The sequence below is a fragment of the Micromesistius poutassou genome (genome assembly GCF_964030765.1).
Source record: "Micromesistius poutassou genome assembly, chromosome: 9".
Lineage (NCBI taxonomy): Eukaryota > Metazoa > Chordata > Actinopteri > Gadiformes > Gadidae > Micromesistius > Micromesistius poutassou.
The window spans coordinates 17,404,214-17,430,252 of record NC_140279.1 but is presented as its reverse complement, the minus strand read 5'-3'; the positions used below and the strand labels follow the sequence as shown (position 1 = coordinate 17,430,252).

Genomic DNA, 26,039 nt, shown 5'->3' with positions numbered 1-26,039 from the left:
CACATATCCTACAATCCAGCCCCCGTGAACCCTTCCCCCACCATTTCATCAATAATTAATTCTGATGAAATATGAATTTCGACCCCTCTTCTTACCGTGTTCTGATTTGCTATAGCCTATACTCATGAGTCATGTTAGAGTCATGTTCTATCAGGTATCTGTCATTTATTAAAATAAAATAAAACATATTACTGTTGATTTTTACATTAATTTCGCAAATTTCTACGTTTGGTTTTTTTGCTATTGTTTTATGGTCCCCCGATCCGACGCGAGGCCATTTGCAGAGGAAGGGGTCCTTATGCGATTCTTGTTGTCAAAGATGACTTCTTTCGACACTGGGCTTTGGAGAGTTCATTGTTCCCCTGGATTAAAGTGACTGTCTTGTCAATCAATGCGTGGTATGCAATTCAATAACTTTGACTTTACATTATCTTAACGAGGTGCCTAGTTTATATTTGCATATGAGTTGATTTAACGTTATTCTGTAAACCCGACCTGTTTTTCCCCCAGGTTGTTGCTGTGTCGGAGTATGGGTCAGTACTTGTGTGTGTGTGTGTGTGTGTGTGTGTGTGTGTGTGTGTGTGTGTGTGTGTGTGTGTGTGTGTGTGTGTGTGTGTGTGTGTGTGTGTGTGTGCGCGCGCGCGCGCGCGCGCGTGCGTGTTCTGCAGGAGCCATATGTGGCCCTGTCCTCAGTGACTGTCAGCTTTGATTAATAGCAAATCCAGGCTGATTCGTCCTCCACCAGGAATCGCAGTTTTTTCTTCGGTTCTGCAGCAAATTGCCTTGGCCCGCGCAGGCCGTGCCCTTTAAACAAACGTGTAAGTCTTTACATGTATCACAGATCTATTCTCGGGTGGCGTGCACATTGAACACAGACGCACTCAGGCGGAGCTTTCTTATCAGGCCACTGAACATTATTCGTGCGCAGAGAGAATTATGAGCCATGGAATATAATATCCAGATAGAGACAAATCCGTGTTGATTCTACACCCAAATTGCATCATTTGGATCAGAGTATCTGGCCCCCGGAGGGAAAACGACAAACACTTGAATGAATTAAATTAGGAAAAAAAGCATAATCGATGTTAACTGATACGCCATCAGATAAACAGAGGCATGATGTGCTTTTAAATCCATAACACGATTTGCCAAAGCATTTACCAAGCATCCATTTGGATTATGTTATGTCTCTGTATACATGATCGCTCTAAGCTTCTGCCCTACTATATTTCCGACCAAATCTCATAACCCGGATAGAGCTTAACTATCCCGGGCTAATTCAGTATATTATATTTCGTATTCTCTGACATAGGAAGTTAGACGGGTTATATATGTGCGTGGCGTTGAGAGGCCACCAGGGGGCGACCCAGAGGGCCCTGGATTCCCGTTGTGAGCTTGAGAGGCAGGGGCTCCTTGAGATCCTGGATCATATCTGACCGAGCAGCAACACGACAGAAGTGGAGAGAGAAGGGCTTTGACGAGACAGCGAGCACGGAGCGCACAGGACCGCGGTACTTTGCTCGCGTTTCTCTCCGGATCGAAGCTTTTAATGTGTTCTTGGAAATACCAGAGGGATCCAGTGTTCATTGGAGGTTGAAACAAAACGGTGTTTGATGCAAATACCGAGGACAAAGGGAAGACGACTACAAGGCTTAACTAAAATTGGTTTAAGAACTAGGCTACTTTTTCGGGGGAAAGGGAAGAAAATTGGAACGGAAGTGATCCGAATCAACAGATTGCATAGTTTGGGGAATGTTCATTTAATGAAAGTGATCAGCGGGTAGGAGGGCACTGGAGTTTACTTGGAGGTGAAAGTGAGTGGATCTTGTCCGTCCGGAGGACAAACCGCAGCAGAGACGCGGGATCGATGCCGAGCATGGGGTGAGTTCAGCATTCACTGACATTGAGTTGTCTCTGAGCTAAACCTGAGACGTGTCAAAAGCAAAACTTTCGTTTTAGTCCGTTTTCGTTTGCCATCGTCTGAACAGCCATCTGCTTTTAATGAAAGTACGTAGCCTACCGTGGAAGCAATGACCAGAGTTTGAGTTGCTTCTGCCATTCCTATCAAATTGTTTTCCTTTTAATTAACATTACAGATTTACGGCGAAATCGCATATTAACAGTTTCTAATGCCACGTCGTGTTGTTATGGCCATGTCGTGTTTTGCTCCCCACTCTGACCTACTTTCACGAATTCAGCATCGATAATGGATTGGGTATACATTTCTTTTTCTTTTTTTCCGAGCCTGTTTTTGTGGTCAAGAGAGGATCGCGTTAACATTTTTTTTGGATCGATTTTACATTTTACATTGCATGCGAAGTAACAAGCGGAATCCGCAAGGCGTTGGGGATGTGGTCCATTTTATAGCAGGATACACACATTAAGAGGCAGTAGGCATTGACCCGTGTTGTGGAGGCGCCCATTTAATGGGAACTGAGAGTGGAGCAAGAGCCAAGTGTACTTGTCTTGAAATATCTGGAAAATATCCAGCTTCAACACGCCACTCACTCCTGGCAATGCTGCGTTTATCCACTTACTCCGGTTGCCTTGGTAAGAGCAGTGGTATTAATTGCCCTCCTGAATTGCAGTGACAAGCACTCCTCCGTGATAATCGTTAACATCAAATAGTTAGCGCCCAAAGGTCCGTATCACCTCGTTGAATTATAGATGTAAACGAACCTTGTCTTGTAGACAGAGGGCCCCCCTTTTTGCAATGCAGTGTGCGATGGAAAGGAGAAACCGACAGCTCCTGCATCACAAAAACAGCACACAGATCCGTTCTTCTACAACACTTGCAGCAGCCAAACTGCCCTGTGTGTTGGCCCGAAGTACACACCAGAACGCAGAGCAGTCTCCTCCGTCATTAAAGTTTAATAACATGGGCCTTTAAGACTGTTATTTAAAATAATAATAATAATAATAATAAGTAATAAACCACAAGTGTTTGTTGTGAGGTTAAGGTTTTTTTTTTGAAATAGTGCCTGAGGATGTCACCTGCTTCTAATTTGAGCCAATCATAAAAAAACTTAATCCAGAGATGGCGCTGCACTGCAGTTTAATTCAGAGTTCAGTTCCTATTGGATGTGTATGGCAGAACACTGTTGTGGCACCTTTTCAAGGTTGGGTCTTTGTCTCTTACCCTGTCTGTCTTTCTGTCTGTCTATCCATCCACTTCTACTGTTTTCTATGGCAGCAGAGGAGAGCTGACCAACCAATAAAAATGTATCCTCTGCAGCGAGACAGGTACCCTTGCCGCTCCCTTCCAGTTCCCCTTCACTGCATATCTTGCCCTCCTCCTCCTCCTCCTCCTCCCCTGACCCGCCTCTTACAGTCAAGGCTTACATGCTGTCAACTCACTAGATATCTACTTGGTTGCCATGGCAAATACGATACAACTTTATTAATCCCCCGTAGGAGAAATTCGTTTGTTGCAATAGCCCAGCAGCAGTAGAAAAACACAGGATAATAACCAATAATATACAATACAATAAGAATACAAAGTACTAATAAAAACAAAAGTAGACACTAAGGGAAAAAGCTAAACGAAATGCTAGAGTAAGGACAAGACAAACAGAACAAACAACAATGAATAACAACAAATAGGGCAAACTAAATAGACGGTATAAATAGTATAAATTATAAAGTGTATATAAAAAAAAGTGTATATAAATACTTGTCCGTGGTGGTCTGTTCTGTGCACACTGACCCAAACCTGGGCCCATGGCAGGACTGGAGGTTTTGACCCTGCATGTGACCTGGGTTCTGTTCCCAGACGGGTTTTTAGGGAGGAAGTTGGGCAAGTCTTTCGGCGACAACTTGAGAAGGGTGTGTGTGTGTGTGTGTGTGTGTGTGTGTGTGTGTGTGTGTGTGTGTGTGTGTGTGTGTGTGTGTGTGTGTGTGTGTGTGTGTGTGTGTGTGTGTGTGTGTGTGTGTGTGTGTGTGTGGCTCGTGAAATTTAGTTTGGCCGTAGTGGGTAAGCTGCTATCTGTTTACCCCGGTTTGACTGCAGAAGAGTGGTTTGGTGTCTGGCTACAGACCCAGAAAGCATGCTGGGTAGGAGGATACTAGAGTGGGATGCAGTACATCACAATCTGACCCTGAAGTGCAGAAATAATGAATGATTTTATTCATGAGTTATTGTATTTGACTGGACTCCCCCCTCTTCCTTTTTTATAGAAGATCACTTCTTAGAGATTTTTCTCCAGCAAGATATTCTGTCTTGACTTGAGAGTAGAAACATCTCTCTCCCTTTCTTTCTCACTCTTTTTCCCTCTGTAATCGCCGCCAGACACCTTTTCATTTTTTTTTGACGCAGCTGACCTTGACTGAGTCCTGGAGAGCTCACACTCTGAAGCATTACCTTGGGATAATCTTTGCTGGCTGCTGGTGGTATCTTGTATCTGGTATTTGTGACGTTGCCAAAACCGTGACCCATGTTGGTGACGTGGCCAACATGGGTTACAGATAATGTGACATTGTTGTCGAGCATTTTGGAGTTAGCTTTCCCCAACCGGGCTCTGTTCCTGTGGTATGTGCGGGGTATCATGTTGCGAGTTGGGGCTGCAGCACGTGTCCCGCAGTGGAATGCTATCAGCAGAATGTTACAATGCACAATGCTAACATCAGTCCGTTGAGGATTGGGACCAGATCACGCAGTTTAAGGTCAGGTTAGGTTACGATATGACATGATACGATACAACTTTATTAATCCCCCGTAGGAGAAATTTGTTTGTTGCAATAGCCCAGCAGCAGTAGAAAAACACAGGATAAAAATAAATAAAATACAATAAGAATACAAAGTACTAATTATACATACAAAAGTAGACGCTAAGGGAAAATGCTAAACAAAGTAAGGAGAAGACAAGACAAACAGAGCGAACAACAACAAATAGGTCAAAACTAAATCTGTATAAATTATGAATTATAAGAAAGTGTAAGTTTTAAATTATAAAGTGGCTAAGTTGCAGAAATGCAATGTAAACAAAAGATGCAACGTAAACAAAGAAAAAAGTGGCCCGGAGGTTGCACCAGAGGGATCCCTTAACAGGACAAGACATTGAATTGCATTACTCTTAATGAACCCCTCATCCTCATCCTCATCCTCATCCAAAATTCACAATTGCGTTTTACAATGAATGAATATCATTCTAACCTTGGCTGGGCAGTCATTTGATCAAAAAATGCTTTGATTCATTTGAGGAAAGCCTTCTTTACAAAATTCTGTTCATCTTTCAATGTTACTATACAGTCTATCTCGGACCAAACCTTTTTTGATTGCAACACTTCCCTAGGTCGCAGACTGCGGCACTACATGAGCTGAAACTCCCTCCCACTAGCACTGATTGGTCCCCTAATTTTTGTATTTTTGGAAAAGGCTTTCAACGTGCCCAAGGCCCGACTGATCTGCAGAGAGTAACAGAATCAACTCACAAGATCAGGATGGTCTCACGAGGCTAGCATCCAGCTAGACACAGGAATAATTTCCTACAGTCTGTTTTTCCTTCTCTTACCAGAGCAGAGAGCAGTTTTCTGTCTTAAAAAAACACCCACACAACCAAAAGCACATGCAAAAACCTCTTTAATCATGCTAATTGGTTTTGCTTAAATATGTGTTTATTTATATATTTATATTATATATATTTATTTTAAAAGCAGGATGCATAGCTACGTGGCGATCTGTGGAAGGATTATTTTGTAGAGAGCCAGATGTCGTTCATTACATATTAAACGGACACTGGTGTGTAGCTCTAGTGATGCAGCCTTACCATGAAATCCTACAATGATTATAATGAAGTTTTATAAATATGGTCCAAAATGTACCTTTTTTAGAAGGTTTTATTTTAACCGCCTAAGTGGAAACATCCACCGGCCAAGTGATTGTTTTGATGTATTTCCTGGAATTGTTAATTGGGGCTCTGAGTAGGTGACATGTGGTGATTGGGTTTGACAACTCCCTGGATGGGAGAAAAGAAAAATGGTAAATAGACTGCATGCACATAGTGCTTTTTTAAACGATGCACTATGCTTACAGTTGTACAGTGCAGCACCTTCTATTGGTGGTAACGTCTCAGTCGGAGACCTAGTCAGGTTGATCTGACGAGGCACAACGCCATTCATACACAGACGATGGTGTCAGCCATGCAAGGCCAGGTTGCTCAGGGGCACCTCAGCCAGGTATCGAACCAGCAACCTTCTGTTTCCCAAACTAGACCGGCTCCCCCCCCCCTCTATGGTATTGGGGACCTTTTTATGTTTTAAATCGTAAGTTCCCAGATACGGTGAAATTTGGAAAGCTATCTTCTGCTCATCCCGATTTTAATATGCAGTCCATAAACATGCATGACCCCTTCCATTGGCCATGCATAATTTTGTGTGTGTGTGTGCATGCATGTGTGCACGTGCACGCAAACTCTCATGTATATTCTCATATTGCCAGGAATGCCAAGGATCGACCAGCAACGGCTAATATATTCAAGTAGATGGAAGAACATAAACAAGTCACACATGTAATGAAAACAAGGATTGAACATTAAACCGTCCAATAAGTCATGAATTCAATCAGGGACTCTGGGTGTTGAATGGGTGAACCGTGCCTTCATTGGGACCAGTAAGAGAGGATTAGTCAGCAAACACACACACTGTGTGTACATGTAGCTAGACAACAAATGTCATAGTGTATTACTCTTTGTAATGCTTGCTGTAGGCTAACACAACAAATAGTGTCATACTCACTCTGATATGGAAGTATTAATTACGTTATATCGAGCAGTAAATACTGTCCATTAAAGCCTAAATAAATGTATTTTTAGCCTTTTACTGTTTGGCATTGATACTTCTAGGTCATTTTTATGATATAAATTGAGGGAGCAAAAGCGATATCGGCTCCAAATATCGGCTCAAGAAAATCGGCATCGGCATATCGGTCATCGGCTAAGGCTGATGGAAAAAAAAAAATCATAAAAACCATATCGGTCGATCCCTAATATGGACTAATTTTGACGAACTCTCAGGCAAAAAATAATAACATGTAAGAATATGTAATGCTAAATGTATTAACCAAAGAGCTTTAAGGTAGAACAGACTAGGACAAAATGTCAGGTATGCTCTATGCTTGTACAATAACTAACTAATTGTTCAATCGCAATTGGAGTTTCTCGCCTTTTTCTACACGGAAACCAGAGAATTCCCTGGCTAGATGAAGACGTGGGTGGATGTGTTTCATTCTTTAGACTCAACGAGTGAAAAGCCTGTATTATCACTTTCAGGGTTGTGAAATTCCAAGCACTCCATTGTGCAGTAGTCGTATGGTTTGGAACATCAAGGTTTTTCTATCAAGGACCACCTTGTTGCCAAGACATAAAAGTAAATCTGACCGGAGATGAAAAAAGACAGTCAACAACATATTCATTCTATTCATTTAATACACAACAGGGCAGACAGGGAGGCGGGCAGCCAGTCACATAGACAGGTAGGCAGACACAAACACACACACAGACAGGCATTCCAGCTTTTGTCTGCTTGTCCAATAGCTGAATGACCTATCAATCAAGGTTTAAGATTTCTGTTTATGAGTTATGGTCCAGCGCAGCCATCCTTCATAAAGACATCATAATCATTATTATTAAGATGCTGCTTGATAATAAAGGGCTAATATACTGACGGAACCAACCTTTAATATCCTGACCTAATATCTAGTGCTTTGTGATGCTTCAATGGTTCATATGCAGGAACCTGCCAAGGCTTTGATAGGATGTGTTAATAGTAAAGTGCCTTAACTGCCATACCCACAGTACTCCCACAGTCTTGTAATGGTGGACACAGGGAGCTGCCCTGTACAATCACAGTCTCGTACTGGAGATGGACACTGGAAACTACCCAGTAAAACCACATTCTTCTACTGGTGGTCACTGGGAGCTTCCTAATACAAGCACAGTCTGCTACTGGTGGATACTAGGAGCTGCCCAGTACAACCACCGTCCTCCACTGTGACCCCAGTACAACCACATTCTTATACTTTAGTGGGAGCTGTCTATCTAGTGCAACCTCAGTCTTTTTCTGGTGGACTTGTCTGGGGGACTGGTGTTTCGAGTTTATTTGTCTCAACAGAATGTCAGGCAGCTCAGAAACGGGATTAAGGTAATTTGGCTGTTGCTAGGCGATGGTGAGATGCTGCAGCATGTGGTTTATTGGTTGTACTAACAACTAGTGAATGAAACGCACATTTTAAAAAAATGAGCCTAACCAGGGTCGCGTAACAGAGGCCAGAGTTCACAGCGGATGTAAGAGGCGGCCAGTTCTAATGGAGGAATATAGTGTCTAATCTTGTCTTTCCCTCCCCTCCGCTTCCCTTCTTTATCTCCTCCCCTCTCATCTCCACTTCTCTTCTTCCTCTCCTCCCCTCTCATCTCCTCTCTCATCTCCTCTTGCCCTTCCCCCTTCCCCCCTTTTCCCTGCACTCTTCACCTCTTATCTCCATCTCTCCTATTGGCTTTGCTCCTCTCCTCTCTTCTCTTCTCCATCTCGACCTCCATCATATCTCTCTCTCTCTCTCTCTCTTTCTCTTTCTCTTTCTCTCTCTCTCTCTCTCCTCTTCCCACCTTTCCCACCCCAAGGCCTTGTTCACACAAACCCAGCTGTGGTTTGTATGCAAATGTGATTCCCGCCAAATCCAGCCCCCCATTGTTTTTCAGTGGGACTCATGGCCTACATAGGACCGCTGCTCTCCTTTCCCTAAGCTACCATCAAAGCCCTGCCTTTCGGCATTCTGCTCATAAACACTAAATAGGGCTGAGTAGGCGAGATAACTACTAATTACACATTTCAGTGTTCCATATCTAACTATATACTAGCGGTGTCAATGTGCCCTTGTGTTGGAGCTGTACCGCTTCTAAGTCCTGCAGCTTGTGTTGGTGTAGGGCTGGCGCAGAATACTGCCCACAGCCCAGCTACTGCAGCACAATGAACAGATTCACCCAGATGGTCTGGCCTCCAGCTTCTCCCTATCTGGCCATCTCTCTCTCTCTCTGTCTCTCTCTGTCTAGCTCTGTCTCTCTCTCTTTCTCTGTTTCTCTGTCTAGCTTTCTTTATTTTTCTATCTCTCTGTTTACCGCTTTCTCTGCCGCTCTCCTCTCATTCTCTCTTAGCTGCTCGCGCTCTCTCTCTCAAAACCATGGAATCATCATCAAATCTCCCCTGCATTTGGAAAAGTAGCTATTCGTCCATATCAGTTTAGTTTTTACCCCAAAGGCATGTTTCCCCTGAATAAGAATCTGGAGGATTACAGGAGCGTAGGTTTTTATTAATTTTTTAAGCAGTGCAATTGCAGTTACGACAGTTGTATCATTTGGATCAACTGTTTGTCGCTCATCCCATTAAACCCATCTCATCTCATGACTGGCTGAATCTTAAACATAGGCATGGTTTAGCTTTCCATGACATCAATTAGGGGTGTAACGATACGCGTATTTGTACCAACATTTTTCGGTACGGGTCTAACGGTTCGATGCACGTTTCATTTCGGTACGTACCGAAAAAAAGGTTTTTATTGATTATCACACACTCTGTGAGTGTCTTGTCTTGTCCTGCTGTTTTGTGTTGAGGACCACAATGGAAACAAGTCCTGGACTTTATTGTGTTTTTGTCCTCAATTGTATTTGATGTCTTTTCATTTGTGTAAGGCATTTGTTTGATACAATTTAATAAATCAAATCCAAAATCAAATTGTTACATGAAAATAAAATAATAAAAACTGCTGTACCGAAAAACATACCGAACCGTGACTTAAAAACCGAGGTACGTACCGAATCGTGACTTGACTTCGTGTATCGCTACACCCCTAACATCAATACATTTAAACGACAACAATCGCCAGACAAGCTTCAGGGCATCATCCTAATGCTTGTTCTGACGGCGCGGACAGGGAGCAGCCGCTGTTCAGCGCCAAGGCCCACGTGTTCCAGATCGACCCGGCCACCAAACGCAACTGGCTGCCTGCCAGCAAGCACGCCGTCAGCGTGTCCTTCTTCTACGACGCGAACCGCAACGCCTACCGCATCATCAGCGTTGGCGGGACAAAGGTGCGATCATTCCCGTGCTAACATGCTAATATACTACCCTTCAACATGCTACTGTCACACAGCGGGGGGGGGGGGAAAGGGGGGGATATATATTGTAAATCGTCTATAATTATAATGACATTTGAAGGTTTACTTGTATGAACGTGTATTATTTCTTTTTAATCTGTATTGCATAGGTGATAATGATACTGGAACGTTAAGTGGGAGGAGAATTTGTGTTAAGACTATTTGTGGCAGCGGCAAGGCAGTATGTTCAGCGTGTCTGTGTGTGAATGTGCGTGCGTGTGCGTGTGTGTGTGTGTGTGTGTGTGTGTACCAGGCCATCATCAACAGCACCATCACTCCCAACATGACCTTCACCAAGACCTCCCACAAGTTTGGCCAGTGGGCCGACAGCCGGGCAAACACAGTCTATGGTCTGGGCTTCTCTACAGAGCAGCAGCTGCAGCAGGTAGGAACCACCACCCCAGAATGCTAGCATGTAGCATCCACACTAGCAGGCCCAACGCTTGCATTTAGCCCCCATGCTAGTTATGTACCGATCACAACACACGCTAGCCAGTAGCCCCAATGCTAGCTGGTAGCACGAGTCTTAGTGTGTACAAACCAAAAGACCCGCTAGCCTTTAGCACTAATGCTAGCAAGTAGCACCAACACTAGTAGTTAATAGGGGTGTAACAATACGCGTATTCGTAACGAAATGTTTCGGTACGGGTCTAACGGTTCGATGCACGTTTCATTTCGGTAGGCCTATGTACCGAAAAAAAAAAAAGAAAAAATTAAGAGTAAAGTTTTTATTGATTATCACACACTCTGTGAGTGTCTTGTTCTGATGTTTTGTGTTGAGGATCACAATGGAAATAAGTCCTGGACTTTATTGTGTTTTTATCCTCAATTGTATTTGATGTCTTTTCATTTGTGTAAGGCATTTGTTTGATCCAATTTAATAAATCAAAATCAAATTGTTTAATAAAAAAAAAATAATTAAAAAAAAACTGCTGTACCGAAAAACATACCGAACCGTGACTTAAAAACCGAGGTACGTACCGAATCATGACTTGACTTGTGTATCGCTACACCCGTAGTAGTTAAGAAGCATCAGCCACACTAGCGGGTAGGAACCACCTCCCACTGTAGCGTGTCAAACTCATGCTAGAACATTGTGTACAGTCGGTTTAATTACCGCATCAAACATCTTCCATTTCTCAGTGCTAATACTCATGAGAGGATTTAAGCGTGGATCAAATACTAATGAAGCTATAATTACAACAACAACCGCAACTAATTGGGACCCCCTCCACCCCCGCCTCCTCTCTCACAGTTCTCAGATCAGTTCAAGGAGGTGCGGGAGGCGGCCCGGCTGGCCAGGGAGAAGTCCCAGGAGAGGTTTGAACTGACCAACCCCGCCCTCAACATCGCCGCCCCACAGGTGAGTCCCGGAACTGGAACTCTTCTTACACCAGAATAGGGAGAGAGTGAGATATCCATTAATCTCTCTCTCTCTCTCTCTCTCTCTCTCTCTCTCTCTCTCTCTCTCTCTCTCTCTCTCTCTCTGTCTCTCTCTGTGTTTCCTTCTTCGGACAGAGCTCTTCTTTTACGCAGGCAGACAGACGACCCCCTGTTTTTGTTTATCTTACACACACACACACACACACACACACACACACACACACACACACACACACACACACACACACACACACACACACACAGTGTAATCAGCCAGCACCACATGGAAGCAGACTCCAGCGGTGTGTTTTGATTTCCAGATAGAACAGTCAGGATGGATCTTTAACTGTAGAACACTTCACCTGCTTCCGTCCCCAGACTGCAGGCCAGGCCCAGGCAACAGGAAGTCCACTTTTACTTGGCAGGAAGTTATTTATTTATCATCTCTCAAAACACAAAAATAGTTGGTGCTCCTGAATATTACTAATATATATTTTAGTTAAAACAATGTTATGGTATTTTAATACTGTGATGGGAATATACCCACTAACCCTAGGCTGTGTAGTGTCAGTACCTAGGTACTTCACATCACTTAAACATAACGTGCAGTATCAAACGCAGAGAACAGAACATTATCACTACAGTGTGTAAAGTACAACATGGCTACTAGTATATACAGCAAAGTGTACCTACTGTATACGCAGTACTTCATAACCACAGTAAACTAGATTTAGTAATTTACTGTAGCACCATAGTTTAGTAGTATAGTGTAATGCATATGGTACTACAGTATAACATAACATGAGTACTCAATACACTTTATAACAGAACAATGATACAACAGTACTGAATACAAAGTAACACCATTGCACTATATGAAGATTAACGCCTCAACAAACATGACGTCAACGCATGTCATAAAGGAGCCTCGTCATCAATATTAACGGGAGGCAGAGAGAAGTCTGTAGCTCAGCGATGAATAAACCAGGAAGGAGCCTAGTCTCCCTGGACGCAATTTTTTTTTTCGTAGGATAAGTCTGGGATTCTGGATTGGTTAGATTCTCGATTGGTTAGACTGGCTCTCCTCCGATTGGTTAGGGCTAAACCTAACCCTAACCATAAACTCCCGCAAACAGCTAGGACTAATCGAAACACGATCTAAAGGAGAGCCCTTCTAACCAATCAGAGGTGAGAATCCCAGACTTATCCTACGGAAAAAAAACATCGCTCCCTGGACCCACCTAAACCTGCCACATCCAGGTCCACAGTAGTAGTAAAAGTCCTCGCCGATTATTCCCGCCAACCAGCCAGCTAAATTAGATGTAGCCAAATAGCACTAAAGGTAGAGCTAATGAGGGGTAATCAGCACACTTCGTTCCAGCTTGGAGCAGAGAGGACAGGGGCTTTTACTTTGCTATTGGAATCTTCGCCTCCTACTGTGTGTGTGGCTTGGACAGTCAAGAAACTCACTGAAATACGCGCATGCATACACACATGGATGAATAAGTAAAAGGAGACCCTGTATCGCTGCTCACACTGGTACACAGTACCAGTGTGAATATTTAATGTTTCATGAGTTGGAGGAGAAACGTTGGGTTTTTAGAGGTCTCTGGAAGAGCCCTAAATATGTCCAGCCTCTGCACAGAGGACTTTTATTTTGTATTTTGCACTGATCTCTATGGAGCTATGAATTAAATTCTGTCATTAATATTTAATTGAGCATTTACAAAAGAGAGGTGAACCAAAGCACTTTCATTGATGCATTTGTTCATCGTTAAATTAATATTTGATTAAATAAATCTGAATTATAAAAAGGTTTTTAAATAGTTCAAGTTCAGCCATTGTGTAAGATTGAGCCTCTCCCAGTTTATAAGTGGGGGACTTTCATCATTCAATACTCCAACAGTGTTATATTTTTTTAGTTAATTTGTTTCACTGCTTGATTGGTAAAAAGAAATCATAGCGGCATAAACGCTTTGAGCTGGTTTGTTTAGTCCTGATTTCTATTCAGCTGTTTGTCACTGCATGAACTTTAGCTAATCAGATATATTCTTTACTTTTATCTAATTGAATCTAATCTGATGTGAAAATCATTTGGTCTGTTTCATGTCCATATTGCTTGTTCCCTTTCTTCTTCTCCTCTCGATCCTGCTGGTGCATCATGGGACATCTCTCCTACCAGTTGTCCCAGGTGAGCTTGACGCCAGCCTACCAGCCAACGTACCATGCTCTTGCCTCCTCCAGATCCATTACCCAGAATGCCGCTAAAAGCTAGAGCCATGTATTTGGTTTTTTTTTGGGTTGGGGGTTGAAAATCCCCTGCTTTAGTCTAACATGAACTCCCTTCCTCAATAATTAATCAGGAATCGGATCAAAGTCTTCTTTTCTAGTCCCAGCGAACGGCGCTCTGCCAACGTCCGCGTTGTGACACACGGCGCTCCTCTGGTCTCCACGCACCGGCGCCTGCAAGGCTAATGGCGCTAATGAAGCTAGCTTAATGGTGCTTATGTTTCTCTATGGAGTGGGCTAACAAGAAGGCTATTGGAGCTAACTATATAGTGTTGTGATGAGGCAACGTCTGTATATGCGGGTAAACAAGGCGTAGACAGCGAACTGGCTATGCAGTAAAGGAGGAGCGGGAAGAGGGAGAGAGTCCCTTCACAGTTGTGATATTACTTAGCCATGTGCAACACAGCCTGACCCCCACGCGGGTGTAGTCGTTTGAACCTAGGCCTACTAGCCGCGGGTGACGGTTTTGTATTCAGAGTGATTCTAAAGCTTCAGTCAACACCATGCAGTGTTAATTCTGTAGGTTAGTTTCCGGGATAAACACAAGCCATGCATCTTTTATGACCACTGACTTCAGAGCCCGGCCGAGGGTTTAAGAAAAAACTTTGATTTTTGTGTGTGTGTGTGTGTGTGTGTGTGTGTGTGTGTGTCTCCGTCCATAGATGTTGGATGGAGCAGGATGTAGGAAGGGAGTCAGTAGGCTCTCTCTTCAAACTTATTAATAATCCAGAAGCGATTAATAATCTAGGGGTTCCTTTTTAGCGGGTATTACTGTCTTTCACACTAAAGGAGAGAGAGAGAGAGAGAGAGAGAGAGAGAGAGAGAGAGAGAGAGAGAGAGAGAGAGAGAGAGAGAGAGAGAGAGAGAGAGAGAGAGAGAGAGAGAGAGAGAGAGAGAGAGAGAGAGAGAGAGAGAGAGAGAGAGAGAGAGAGAGAGAGAGAGAGAGAGAGAGAGATCGCAGTGGAAGTGGAGTAGTCCCTTTACCTGAAAGGGACTACTCCACTAAACATTGGCATGAAGCACCCCAGTCCCCCACTGTACCTGATACACAGGATGTCCAGTACTGTATACTGGTGCTGTTCAATGTAAGGTGACTTGTAGGTTTTACTGTAAAATGATGTATATTCTGAGGTGAGCAGTCACAAATTACATCACACCGCAACTGAAGACGCTTTCTCGCTCTCGCTCTCTGTCTCTCACCCTCTGTCTCTCACCCTCTACATTTCTCACCTTCTCTCTCTTCCTTCATCTCGCTCTCTCTCTCTCTCTCTCCCTCTCTCTCTCCCTCCCTCCTGGTTCGTGGGCTCCAGGAGCTGTCGGAGGATCGTCACTCGCCCCCTCCCCTGCTGACGGTCAACGGGCCGTGCGAGGACAAGCTGATCCGCAGCCGGAGCGCCGAGGTGGAGCTGACCACGGAGAAGGAGAGCATCAAGAAGATGCTCTCTGAAGGGTAATGCCTCTCTGTACCTCTCTAAGTCCTCTCAGAGGCGTCGGGTGGAACCGCTCCCCGCTTTTTAAGCGTTCAACCCGAGGTGGGAACCTCTCAGGGTGTGAAAGCGAGGTTGAACCGGTCACATGCTTAAGTTGCATGTGACGTGTTTGAGTTGAAACCGGGTTGGAACTTAAGGGTGTCACGTTTTATTTATTTTACCGGTTTTTTAACCGGCTCGGTGCTTGGAGTTGAAGACGGCGAAGAAGCTGCGTGTTGAAGTTTCAAATCTTCTTTGTTCTAACTTCCCCAAATCATATGCCGCAAAAAGTCCTGTTTAGTCAGGTACCTGGAACTATTACATGAAAGCCGCAATCAGCAATGCACCCCACTGATTGGGGTGATTGCCTTGCATTGTTTTGATTAAATAGTGTTTGGACTGAGGCTTATGGTTCTCATGTATTTATTTGACTACTGGCCATTGCAATAGATCAGATTAATGAGAACCATGAGACACCAACATTTAATCAAAACAAAGTGGGTTGAGTAAAAATTGCTGATTGCAGCTTTAATACAATAAATACCACCGCAATGTAGCGCCCTCTGCAACTCTGCTAGCATGGAGATTTCCCCGTCATTGTTTTCCTCCAAACTCCAAACTGTCTTGGAGTGGATGGATGCTTTTACTTTAGGAACAAATCAAACTTTATTTATGGAGCCCTTTTGGTGCAATACAAAGTGCTTAACAAGAGAAACTGCACAACAGGAATAAGAATTGAGTATAGAACAAGTCAACCTCAGAATCCCAGAGATGCAGTATAAATCAGTCACAGAAATACATTTAATATGTAGGATAAAACAAGGCAGATTTCAAATTAAGTGCTTTATAAGAAATGTCAAACGCAAAAGAGTTGATTTGATATTGTGAATAAATATTAAAACATAAGATTGTGGTGTCTTCAGGCGCATTGTTCAAGGCGACTGTAGACACTAAATTCTCCCTCCCATCGGACCAGGTCCTCACCTAAAACATCACCTCATTCTTTCAAAATTGCTTTGAAACAAGGTATATATTCCAAAGGAGGATGTGTCCGAGGCTTTTGAGACTAGTGATGACGGCAGTGGGCAAGGAACACGCCTAAGAGGTGGAGGAGGAGGAGGAGACCATTTTAAGTTAACTTAAATCTCCGTGGTGGGTAAATCACTCCACATTCTTCCAGCATCTTGGAGCTGGGAGGAATCCGGCAGTGAGGCACCGCGTGACGGCTAACGGCAGCTAACTGCTCCGCTAGGAGACAGGGGACAACTGCAGGGAGACGCACCGGCAGTTAGCATTAGGAAGCCCCATTAAGCACGTCTAGAACAGGGTGCAGTCCGTGCTATATTTAGACCATCTCCAAACTCACTGATCCTTGCTTAGGAAAACCACACAAAACTCGATTAGCGCGTGCTCCACTAAAAGAGCTTTACCGTTAAACCGACTGTTCTGACACAATAGTCGTGGGTCAGGGCTGAGATAAAAAATCTAAAAATGTGCAAAATTTGCGTTATGTTTTACGTTGCAATTTAATTTGCGTTCATAAAGTATTTATTTTCTGAAATTGTCCGACAGCAGAGCACAGGAAACAATGTGTTTATCTTTGTGTGTGTGTGTGTGTGTGTGTGTGTGTGTGTGTGCGCTCATGTGTGTGCATTTTTGTCCAACCTTTTCAGTGAGTCAGTCTATTATGTTGGGGGGGGGGGGCGGGGGAGGGGTCATGGTCACGTCACTGGTTGCTATGGTGAGTAGAATCATAAGTGTATTTGCCTGCTGCTCAAATCGACGAAATGGTATCTATGCCAATAACTCCATATGAGGGCTTTATTAAATATCTATGTGGTGTTGTCAATTTTGGGAAGCATTTTGTAGAGAAAATGGCATGTTTAAGAAGTAATTCTTGTTTAGTCTTTCGCCGAACAAAAAGTAACTTTTGTGTCAAGGTTAGTGATTGTGGTAAATCCTAAGAGTTTGGAGTGGCAGAGATGGAGCGTTGTCAGGTTGAATTTGCATTGAAAGCTTTTATAAAGGACATTCATGAATCTAAAACGGATCTAAATCAGGAACCTGGTTAACTTCAAAATAACTTAATTCATATTTGATCTCTCTCGGCAGTACCAGGAGAAAAAATCTCAAATAATTATAAAACTATGAAATGATGCAAGGTTATGTATTGCACATGCAAGTGGCCCAAGACATGATGATTCACACACATATTGAAATCGCATGAAGTGTTTTAGTTGACGCCGGTTAACTCTGTTGTCAGTCACCCGAAATAATGACTTGGGAGTCGCATTTTGTGGCGTGGAAGAAATGCCTGGGCCCGTCTTACCCATCAGCCCCTGGGGCAGCCGACGCTGCAGCACTCTGGGAGTTCAACTGGAAATGAAAAAAGAAAAGTGTAAATATATATATATATATATATATATATATATATATATATCTCCTAGCCATTCCTGCAAGTTGTCATGGTTACAGAGGTTGCTTTCCTAAAGGGCCATGGAGGGAATCAGAGGACGGGATGTGCGCAATGCATCTCTAATGCCGGCGCATAACCAAGTCCCTTCTACCGCCAGAATGGATCATGAGTCTTAGGAGTTAAGTCTCACTGTGGACCCTAAGGGGGAGGGAAGGAGCACTTTGTGGTACAGGTCTCCATAGCATCCCTTCTGTAGTACTGTACCACTATCTTCTAAACAAGATCCTAGCTACAATGTGGTTCTATACTGGTCTACACTATGACATGGAACTAGGTCTGTGCACTCACACACTATGCGTGCTGTCATGTGTGTTGTTGCGTTTCCCCGTCTGTTGTGTCACTATGCCTGTGTTGCGTTGCTATGCCTGTGATGTCTTGTGTTACTATGGCCATGTCCAAAATCCCTTGCTCACTCATTCTCTCATCCGAATATAATGAGCACTATATAGATCACTACAGTGTACAACGCGGGGGAATGGGGTCAGTAACTATGAGCCAGAACTCTATTCAGCATAGATGTCACCAGATGGATCGTATGTAACTGAAAGCCTCTGTGCACCAAGGGATATAGGGCATAATGAGTCATCAGCTGTACACTTCTGTAACAGTGTGTATACTATATATAGTACACTACAAACAAGCACAACAAAATATTAATAGTGCACTGTAGTTAGAGATGATTCAGACACGGTCTAATATGTCTGTGTTCCTGTTGATATTGGTTGTCTCCGGTGTGGTTTTGCACGGGGGGGTAGGTTGTATGACTCAAGATGTTTTATTTGTCCCATGCACAACAATTACAGACGCAGTCGCACGCAATGAAATTCTCAAGTCTCAGACTCCTTCAACAGTGCAATATAAAGAAAAGTTAAAGTATAAAAGAAACACAAGTGAGAGAGCTGAGCCTAAATAAACAAATAAACAATATTGTGTGGTTTGTGTGGTGTCGTCAGGTCTGCACCGGTGTGAGGTGTGTAGGGTGTGACGGACTGTGACTGTGTGTGTGTGTGTTGACAGGTCCTCCAGCTGTGAGCACCACATGGAGGCGGAGCTGTTCACGCTGCAGGACAGCAACGCCAAGCTGGTGTCGGCCCTGCAGGAGGCGGAGAGCAGCGGGCAGATGTGGAAGACGCAGCTGGCGGAGTACCAGGAGGAGACGGACCGCCTCCGGGAACAGGTCCGCACGCCTGACCGACCGCCCCCGTCTGACTGACTGACTGACTGACTGACTGACTGTCTGTTGTTAGTCCTGTATTCTGTGTCTCGTTCGTCTATCCGTGCGGAGGTCCTGTCGGTCTGTCACCCTTTCTGTATAGGTATCTCACTCAATCTACGTAATTATGCAGAAGAGAGACAAAGACTTTTTTTCTTTTCTTTTCGTTGGTTAAGTTCTCCATCTAGAACCCTCCCGTCTTTCAGAATGTTCTAAAGGTGTGTCCTTCGAGAATGGGGCTGAATTGTAAGACGAGTGCAGCCAATCAGCCGTCGGTAATCACGGAGCTAAAGAGCTGAATCCGATCAAGAGTGGTTTGAGTGGTTCTGAGTGCAATCCCCCAATTTACACAGCCCAACCTGTAGGCATTGCTAACCCCCCTACCTGTTCCTTATTGACATTTACCTGAATTCACTGTAAGTCGCTTTGGATAAGAGCCTGCTAAAATAACTAAATGGCCCATCGATTTTGCCAGGTCGGCACCCCACCCATCCATGCTGACTCCAGCAGGTTCCTCTGGAAGTGGACCAGGGCTGCAGTGACAGCCAGGGACACAGACTGACTTTAGAGGACAATACCCCCCCCCTCCCCTACCCCCACCCACACCCTGCGTCCCCCAGCTCCTGACGGATAAGCCCAGCAGAGGGTGTAGGAGATGGCTGGCCGGCAGCCATGTTTGTGGTGTTTCTGATGCCGTGGTCTCCTCGGGTGGGCGCCACTAGACCCAGAAACTAGTCTGTCTGTGAGACTTTATAAATAAAACCCTGATGCTGCTGAGGCCGGTTCCACTCTTTAAGTCAGCAGACATTCGACTTTGGAGTCCAGACGAGTGTATGTGCGCTGTCTATCGTGTGTGTGTGTGTGTTGTGTATATTGCGTATGTGTGTACATTGCGTGAAGCCTATGTTCCCGATAGCTGAGTAGGAAGTCCAGAGCATTGTGTGTATGTGTTTGTGTATAATGTGCGTCTGTTTGTACATTGTATGTGTATTGTGTGTTTGTGTGCGTGTGTCTGTATATATGGTATGCGTTTTGTGTGTGTGTGTGTGTGTGCCGTGTATATGGTATGTGTAGTGTGTGTTTGTGTATAATGTGTGTGTCTGTGGGTATATTGTATGTGCATTGTGTGTTTCTGTGCATATTATTGGATGTGTGTTGTGTGTTTGTTTGATGTGGATTATGTGTGTGTTTGTGTATAATGCGTGTGTGTTTGTGTTTGTCTGTGTCTGTTCCAGGTAGCTGAGCTGGAGGCCCAGAGCGTTGCGACTGCCGGTTCAGATCCAGACTTGAGTCAGTCTGTAGAGACTCTGGAGGACTTGCTGAGAACCAAGGACCAGGTAACACAGACACAGACAGACAGACAGACAGACAGAGGTTTAAAGGAAGTGATGTCATAACTTTGTTTCTGTGCATCTTTCAGGAAATCCAAAGTCTACAGAGCAAGAAGACGGACGCCAGTGATCTGGAGCAGGAGAAAGAGGAGGCTATGCAGAGATTACAGGTGAGCAGACAGACAGGAAGAGAAACCGACGAGTAAAGAAACGGGAAGACAGGTAGACACAACGAGGCAAGTCGAAAGACAGACAGACAGACAGACAGACATGTAGACTAGTTAAACAGTCAGACAGGTAGAGAGACAGACCAGTGATCCGTTAGCTGAGCAGAACAACAGACCTGTAAAGATATGCAAACGAGTGCAGCACCATACTGAGGCCAATCAGAACCATTCCTTTGCAAAATGAGCTTCCCCTGCACATGGTGAGCCCAAGGACGGAACGAGGTGGTGGATGTATTCCCCGGGGGAAGCCTGGAGTTTGGCCCTAATGTATATTACATCACATCCATTAGCTGCTCGCCTCGACCTAACCGTCCCCCACACTCCCCAGTCCCTAATAAAAACACAGCATTTACATTCACCAGATAAACCATTTGAGATGGATGGCTGAGCAGTGTGTATGCAAGGGATAATGTATAGAACGCCGGTCATTATCAGGAAAATAAGCCCCGACAGGGCGAACCGGACACCGACGCGAAGCAGAGGTGTCTTGCTTCACCCTGGAGGGGCTTATTTTAGATAATGACTGGTGACGTTCTATACATTATCCCGCCAAAACGAAAAAATAACTTCACACTGTGTGTCTTTTTACAATTACCATTCGTAGTGTTGATCAGCAGAGAAATAGTCTGCCAAAGACGTTGCTTAGCAACCGAATCCGCTGGGGTTGATAAGTTACCGGACTACTCGCGGAGTGATACGAAAGATGTGAAAAAAATCCACTTTCGGTGGATTACATGCTTATTATTGAAAAGTAATTCACCACCGGTAATCGGGAAGGCCCATGCAAGTGAACGGAGCGTTCCACAGCATTGAGAAGAGCCGTGTAATAAATAGTAATACTCTGCAGCCATGCCTGAATTACTGATCTCACAGCTTTAGAGTAAATTTGCGTTTTTGAGGACATTTGAGTAGTCAGTCACCAACAAGTAGAATTGATGTAACCTGCTGCATCTTTTTTTAGTATAACCTATTTTGGTCAGGGTTAGTCACGTTAGGTGACTTCAGATTCGTGTCATTAAGGAGCTGAGGCCTCTTGCTCAAGACATTTCGCCTGTGGACACATGTACCATGAACTATACGTCATTTGCTCTGACGAAAACTGTATCGTGGGTCGCTACAAGATTCATTATGTGTGTGTGTGTGTGTGTGTGTGTGTGTGTGTGTGTGTGTGTGTGTGTGTGTGTGTGTGTGTGTGTGTGTGTGTGTGTGTGTGTGTGTGTGTGTGTGTGTGTGTGTGTGTGTGTGTGCGCAGGAGCTGGAGCAGCAAAACGCAGTGCTGGAGGAGCGGGTGAAGAGTGCGGAGACGGACCTGGCGGCGAGCCAGGAGGAGAGGCAGCAGACGGAGGGGGAGGTCCAGCAGGCCATACAAGTTCTGGACCTCAAGATCTTAGACCTGAACAGCCTCCGGCAGAGCCTGGCCAAGCTCATCGACAAATAGCGCCCCCCGCAGTCTGAGTTCTGCCTCCACAACCAGGAGGAGCGGGAGTCTGTTGTCGCTCTGGCTTTAAGTGTTCCAGTGTTCCAGTGTTTGAGTAGAGCAGAGGGGGGGGGGGAATAGAGCCGGGGGGGGAAATAGAGGGGGGGGGGGGGGGTTTCAACAGAGCAGGGTAACATTGAATGCTGTTCAAAATTTGAGATCCTAGTTACCTCGTTAGGTCAAGTTTTGTAAGCAACGAGGTTAAAGAAGTGTATCAGGGATGTGTAGGGCAGGGTAGGGTGTGTCAGGATGTGAACCAGGTTGGGGTCTAAGATGGGTGACGGACTCTACAGTCCTATACATGTCTCTCCATAGCTTTACAGGTCGGTACCTTTAACCATTGCCTGCCTCTACACCCTCTCTCATTAACGCCTCAGTCTTTGTTATTCCATATGGAGAGTTCCTAAATACAAACCTTAGAACTGGATGGAAATCTTGTGAATTATTAGTGATAAAAAACGACTCCTCTTCTGGAAGTGACCACTGGGCTTTTACAGGCCTATCTTTCTATTATTGTTGCATTGCTCATGTTCCTTAACATTTCACTGACCTCCTTTTTCTCTAGGAAAGATCCCTCTCTTTAAGGCATTCAGGTTCACAGTGCCAGCAGCTAGCAGCGAAGTGTCCTCAAACTGTCATCTGAGTTCTGAACATTTGCGGGTGAAATGTGAAGATTGTGGTTTGGTAAACAGGGGGGGACCAGCTGCTGTGCTCTGCTCTGGGGGGGGTGAAGCAGGGGAAACTGGGGTGGAGATAGAGGGAGTGGTGGTGGTGGTGGATGCAGGACGATGTAATGTGCCAAGTTAATTTGTTTACGTCAGTCAGCATTCTGGACATGAGGGAGTCTTCCTACGTCATATCCTCTGTTTACGCCCATCATATCTTAAAAAACAAGGTGGCACTAGGTCATTGGGCTCTCAGGGGACGCCTGGAGCTGTTGTAGAGGGTAGATCACTGTGCGTTAGCGCCAGTACATGGCATAGTGAGGGTTACCAAGCACAACCATATTAGTTCTAGTAGTACTAGCAACGACGCTTAATAGACAACTGATGTTGGTTATGAATATATGTATCCAAACAAGGTACAGCACTATTAATAGCACACTTTGAGTAATGATTATTTTGTAGGTACTGAAACGTGATTGAGTTTTGGAAGTGGATGGATGCTGTAACTGGGATCTGGAAGACCACTGCAGTTAGACACCGGTATTTAGGTCTTATGCTATAAGTAGAGCACAAAGATAGTGAGACTACATGAGAACACAAGCATTTTGGTAAAAACAAGGACACGGTCAGCTTTACTCTAGTTTTGCTCAGAGCCACCAGTTATCCAGTTTGGACATCAATTTCAGCACGTTTATGGGCTATGAACTATCACTACTTAAGTGTCTGCTTTGGGCAAATAATCCAGCTAGAAGGAACGAGATCTTAAATGGAATAGAGACTAGTTTCAGAAGGTTTCTGCTTTTGAAGACCGGAAAATGCACATCCCTTTTGGCTTCAGGTTAATTTCAACTTCATAAAATAGTTAATTTTAAGGTTAGGGTGGAATTGAAAATGTGCCAAGTGGTGAAATAGCTTGAATTGGTTTTATAGCCATGAATCTGGAAACTGTACTGGATTTGTGATACAAGAAATGCACATTTGTATAAATTTCAGAATTAAAATGATTCAATCTTTAGCTTCAATTTGTCTGTCTTGAATGTTATGGATTTTGACACTGTAGCCCATAATGCATTATTTTCCTGGATCCAACCCTTATGCTAAAAACAGCATACCTCAAATGATTTCTAACGCCTCATTGGGAGACCAACCAGCACAACCCAGTAGTTGAAGCTATGAATGACTTGTTTTTTTTCCCTCCCCCCACCAAAAGAAGCATAAACCAGCAAGCTCTTTTTTTTAACGTTTATTTTAACACACCAGGGGTTGAAGAGCCCAAAGTACAAACATCTACTTCAGCTTCTTCTTGGGGCGCAGGTTGTTGGTGTGACCGCACTTCTTCTTGCGGCAGTTGACAGCACGGGGGTGGAGGCGGGCATAGCACCTGGAACAGAGCAGGTTACAAAAAGGTCAGATTATGGGTCACACCTTGCAGAGTTCTGTACTTAGAGGCCCATCCAGCAGGAAGCAGGTCAAGTTCACGCGTTCGTTTGAGCAGCTCCTCATGCCAACTTAAGACTGATTGTAGAAATGACGTCTAGTTTGCCGTCAAGACTTAAGTGGTTTATACAAGACTACACCAATGTTGGGTCATCATTAACATCCCCCTTGTTAAATCACAACAAAAAAAGTCATTAACCCTGCAATAATTGACCACAGTAATGGCAGAACTTGTGGTAAATGTTTTCAAACTATTTGGCTTACTTGCGGCAGATCATCTTGTCACAGTTGTACTTCTGGGCCAGCATTCTGAGGGAAGGCTCAATGATGCCACCACGCAGACGGAGGACCAGATGCAGGGTCGACTCTAAAAACCAGAACAACCAGCCAACAGTCAGCAGGGGATACAATCTGCTGTACCAGAACCTGGAGTTGGCAGTTCGCATTCGATCACAGGTGATGATAATAAAAGTGTAGACTTTTTTTTACCTTTCTGGATGTTGTAATCCGAGAGGGTACGCCCATCCTCTAGCTGCTTGCCAGCGAAGATCAGACGCTGCTGATCAGGAGGAATTCCTGCAAACAAAAATCAAACATCACTCTCTGGAGTAGTTGCCATGAAACCCAATCAAACCTACTATAAACTTCCGGATTCACCTGACTGACCAGAGGACAAAGTGTGTCCCACAGATTTAACGGTGTGCTGACCCACTCGCTACAGTAATGAAAACAAAAATAACTCCCAATAATGTAATGTGAGGATAACGAAGACCCATGAAGGCTCGGATAGGGTTCAGTTCCAGTCATTGAGTGACATCCCCGTAGCCAATACTCGGATGAAGGAATGTTTTTGCCCGCTTACCCTCCTTATCCTGAATCTTGGCTTTGACATTTTCGATAGTGTCACTGGGCTCGACCTCAAGGGTGATGGTCTTCCCCGTCAACGTCTTCACGAAGATCTGCATCTTTGCGGCTGTTGGGGACAAGTCGTGATTAACATGTGGCTCACCAAAACGCGAAGTCGCAGTTCCTGACACGCCAAAAATGCGTGGCACAAACTTAAGAGTTTGACGAAGGTTAGCGGAACAACCATCGACTGAAGACAGTATTTTAAATCAGGTATGGTTTAGGAACAGGAGTCCCGCTAGCCGACGTGCCGCGGTTAGCCGTAGCAGGAGGACCCTGGATAGTGCGTGGCCTAGCCACATGCGGCCTACGGACGGTACAATACCCTGGATTTATATGTACCCCGGCGGTCACAACCGATCACTCTGTGGTGTAGCGGTACAATAAGCGGAAACGGGTCGACAATGGAACGTTTCGGTAAGTATACGCCTGTTATTTTAACCTTAAACTCGATAAAAGAATATGGATAAAAGTTGCACCCACCCGGCCACTAGCTGAGCCTCAACGAAAAGAGAGCGGAACAAGCGGAAGCTATTTTACGTCACTTCCCGAACCAAAACGCGTAAATATCGTTCGTTTTCTTTATTTGTTCCATTGTTACATTTAACTAACTTTGCATGATATGGTATTTTAATGATAAGAAAATGTGATAATATGATAATATGATAACGGGAAATTATTATTGATGTTAATAGAAGCGTTGGCAGGTTCAGATATAAAGTCTCACTGCGCCCTGCTGGTGTAATTACCGCACTGCGCTGATTTGATCGTCAGTTGGTAATTATATCACATCCAATCTAATATAGCTTAATGACAACGACTTAACTAAAGAGTTTCTAAAATCAAAATATTGTATATCCTACTCAAGGGTAGAGAAAACATTTTAGAACCTTTTTGAACCCTTTTGCAAAACTTGTTGTGCCCGGAATTACACATAGGCCTGCCTTTATTTATTTATATTTTTAATTTAAAGTCCAAATGCAATGAGCTTATGTTAGAGAGTGAGAGCAGATATTTGAAGTTA

General features: G+C 44.2%; 2 protein-coding genes across 5 annotated transcripts; one reads left to right on the top strand and one right to left on the bottom strand.

The window, feature by feature from the left end:
* Positions 1 to 1,410: 1,410 nt before the first annotated feature.
* On the top strand, positions 1,411 to 22,065 carry LOC311352716 (homer protein homolog 3-like). Of its 4 annotated transcripts, none has more exons than XM_084472513.1 (10): positions 1,411 to 1,881; positions 9,920 to 10,076; positions 10,396 to 10,527; positions 11,398 to 11,505; positions 13,708 to 13,716; positions 15,125 to 15,264; positions 18,777 to 18,936; positions 20,208 to 20,309; positions 20,393 to 20,473; positions 21,783 to 22,065. In XM_084472513.1, exons 1-10 carry the CDS (start codon positions 1,868 to 1,870, stop codon positions 21,966 to 21,968), a joined length of 1,089 nt encoding a protein of 362 aa, XP_084328639.1. In that variant the 5' UTR covers positions 1,411 to 1,867; the 3' UTR covers positions 21,969 to 22,065. The 4 variants fall into 4 exon arrangements, with proteins under 4 accessions (XP_084328639.1, XP_084328641.1, XP_084328638.1 ...); XM_084472512.1 differs by lacking the exon at positions 1,411 to 1,881 and adding an exon at positions 3,199 to 3,243; XM_084472515.1 differs by lacking the exon at positions 13,708 to 13,716.
* A 1,826-nt stretch (positions 22,066 to 23,891) lies between these two features.
* On the bottom strand, positions 23,892 to 25,541 carry uba52 (ubiquitin A-52 residue ribosomal protein fusion product 1). Its single transcript, XM_084472491.1, has 5 exons — positions 25,499 to 25,541; positions 24,972 to 25,082; positions 24,599 to 24,685; positions 24,374 to 24,476; positions 23,892 to 24,053 (listed from the first exon to the last, which is right to left on the bottom strand). The coding sequence occupies exons 2-5, from the start codon at positions 25,072 to 25,074 to the stop codon at positions 23,960 to 23,962; spliced, it is 387 nt and encodes a 128-aa protein (XP_084328617.1). The 5' UTR covers positions 25,075 to 25,082; positions 25,499 to 25,541; the 3' UTR covers positions 23,892 to 23,959.
* Between the last annotated feature and the right edge of the window lie 498 nt (positions 25,542 to 26,039).

Bases quoted from the DNA above. Each gene is read 5' to 3' on its own strand.
- LOC311352716 (XM_084472512.1), top strand. From the start codon at position 3,221: ATGTATCCTCTGCAGCGAGACAG. The intron at 3,244-9,919 runs GTACCCTTGCCG...CGGCGCGGACAG, and splicing joins TATCCTCTGCAGCGAGACAG to GGAGCAGCCGCTGTTCAGCG. The intron at 18,937-20,207 runs GTCCGCACGCCT...TGTCTGTTCCAG, and splicing joins CGGACCGCCTCCGGGAACAG to GTAGCTGAGCTGGAGGCCCA.
- uba52 (XM_084472491.1), bottom strand. From the start codon at position 25,074: ATGCAGATCTTCGTGAAGACGTTGACGGGGAAGACCATCACCCTTGAG. The intron at 24,477-24,598 runs GTAAAAAAAAGT...TCTGGTTTTTAG, and splicing joins GGATTACAACATCCAGAAAG to AGTCGACCCTGCATCTGGTC. The intron at 24,054-24,373 runs GTAAGCCAAATA...GCTCTGTTCCAG, and splicing joins GACAAGATGATCTGCCGCAA to GTGCTATGCCCGCCTCCACC.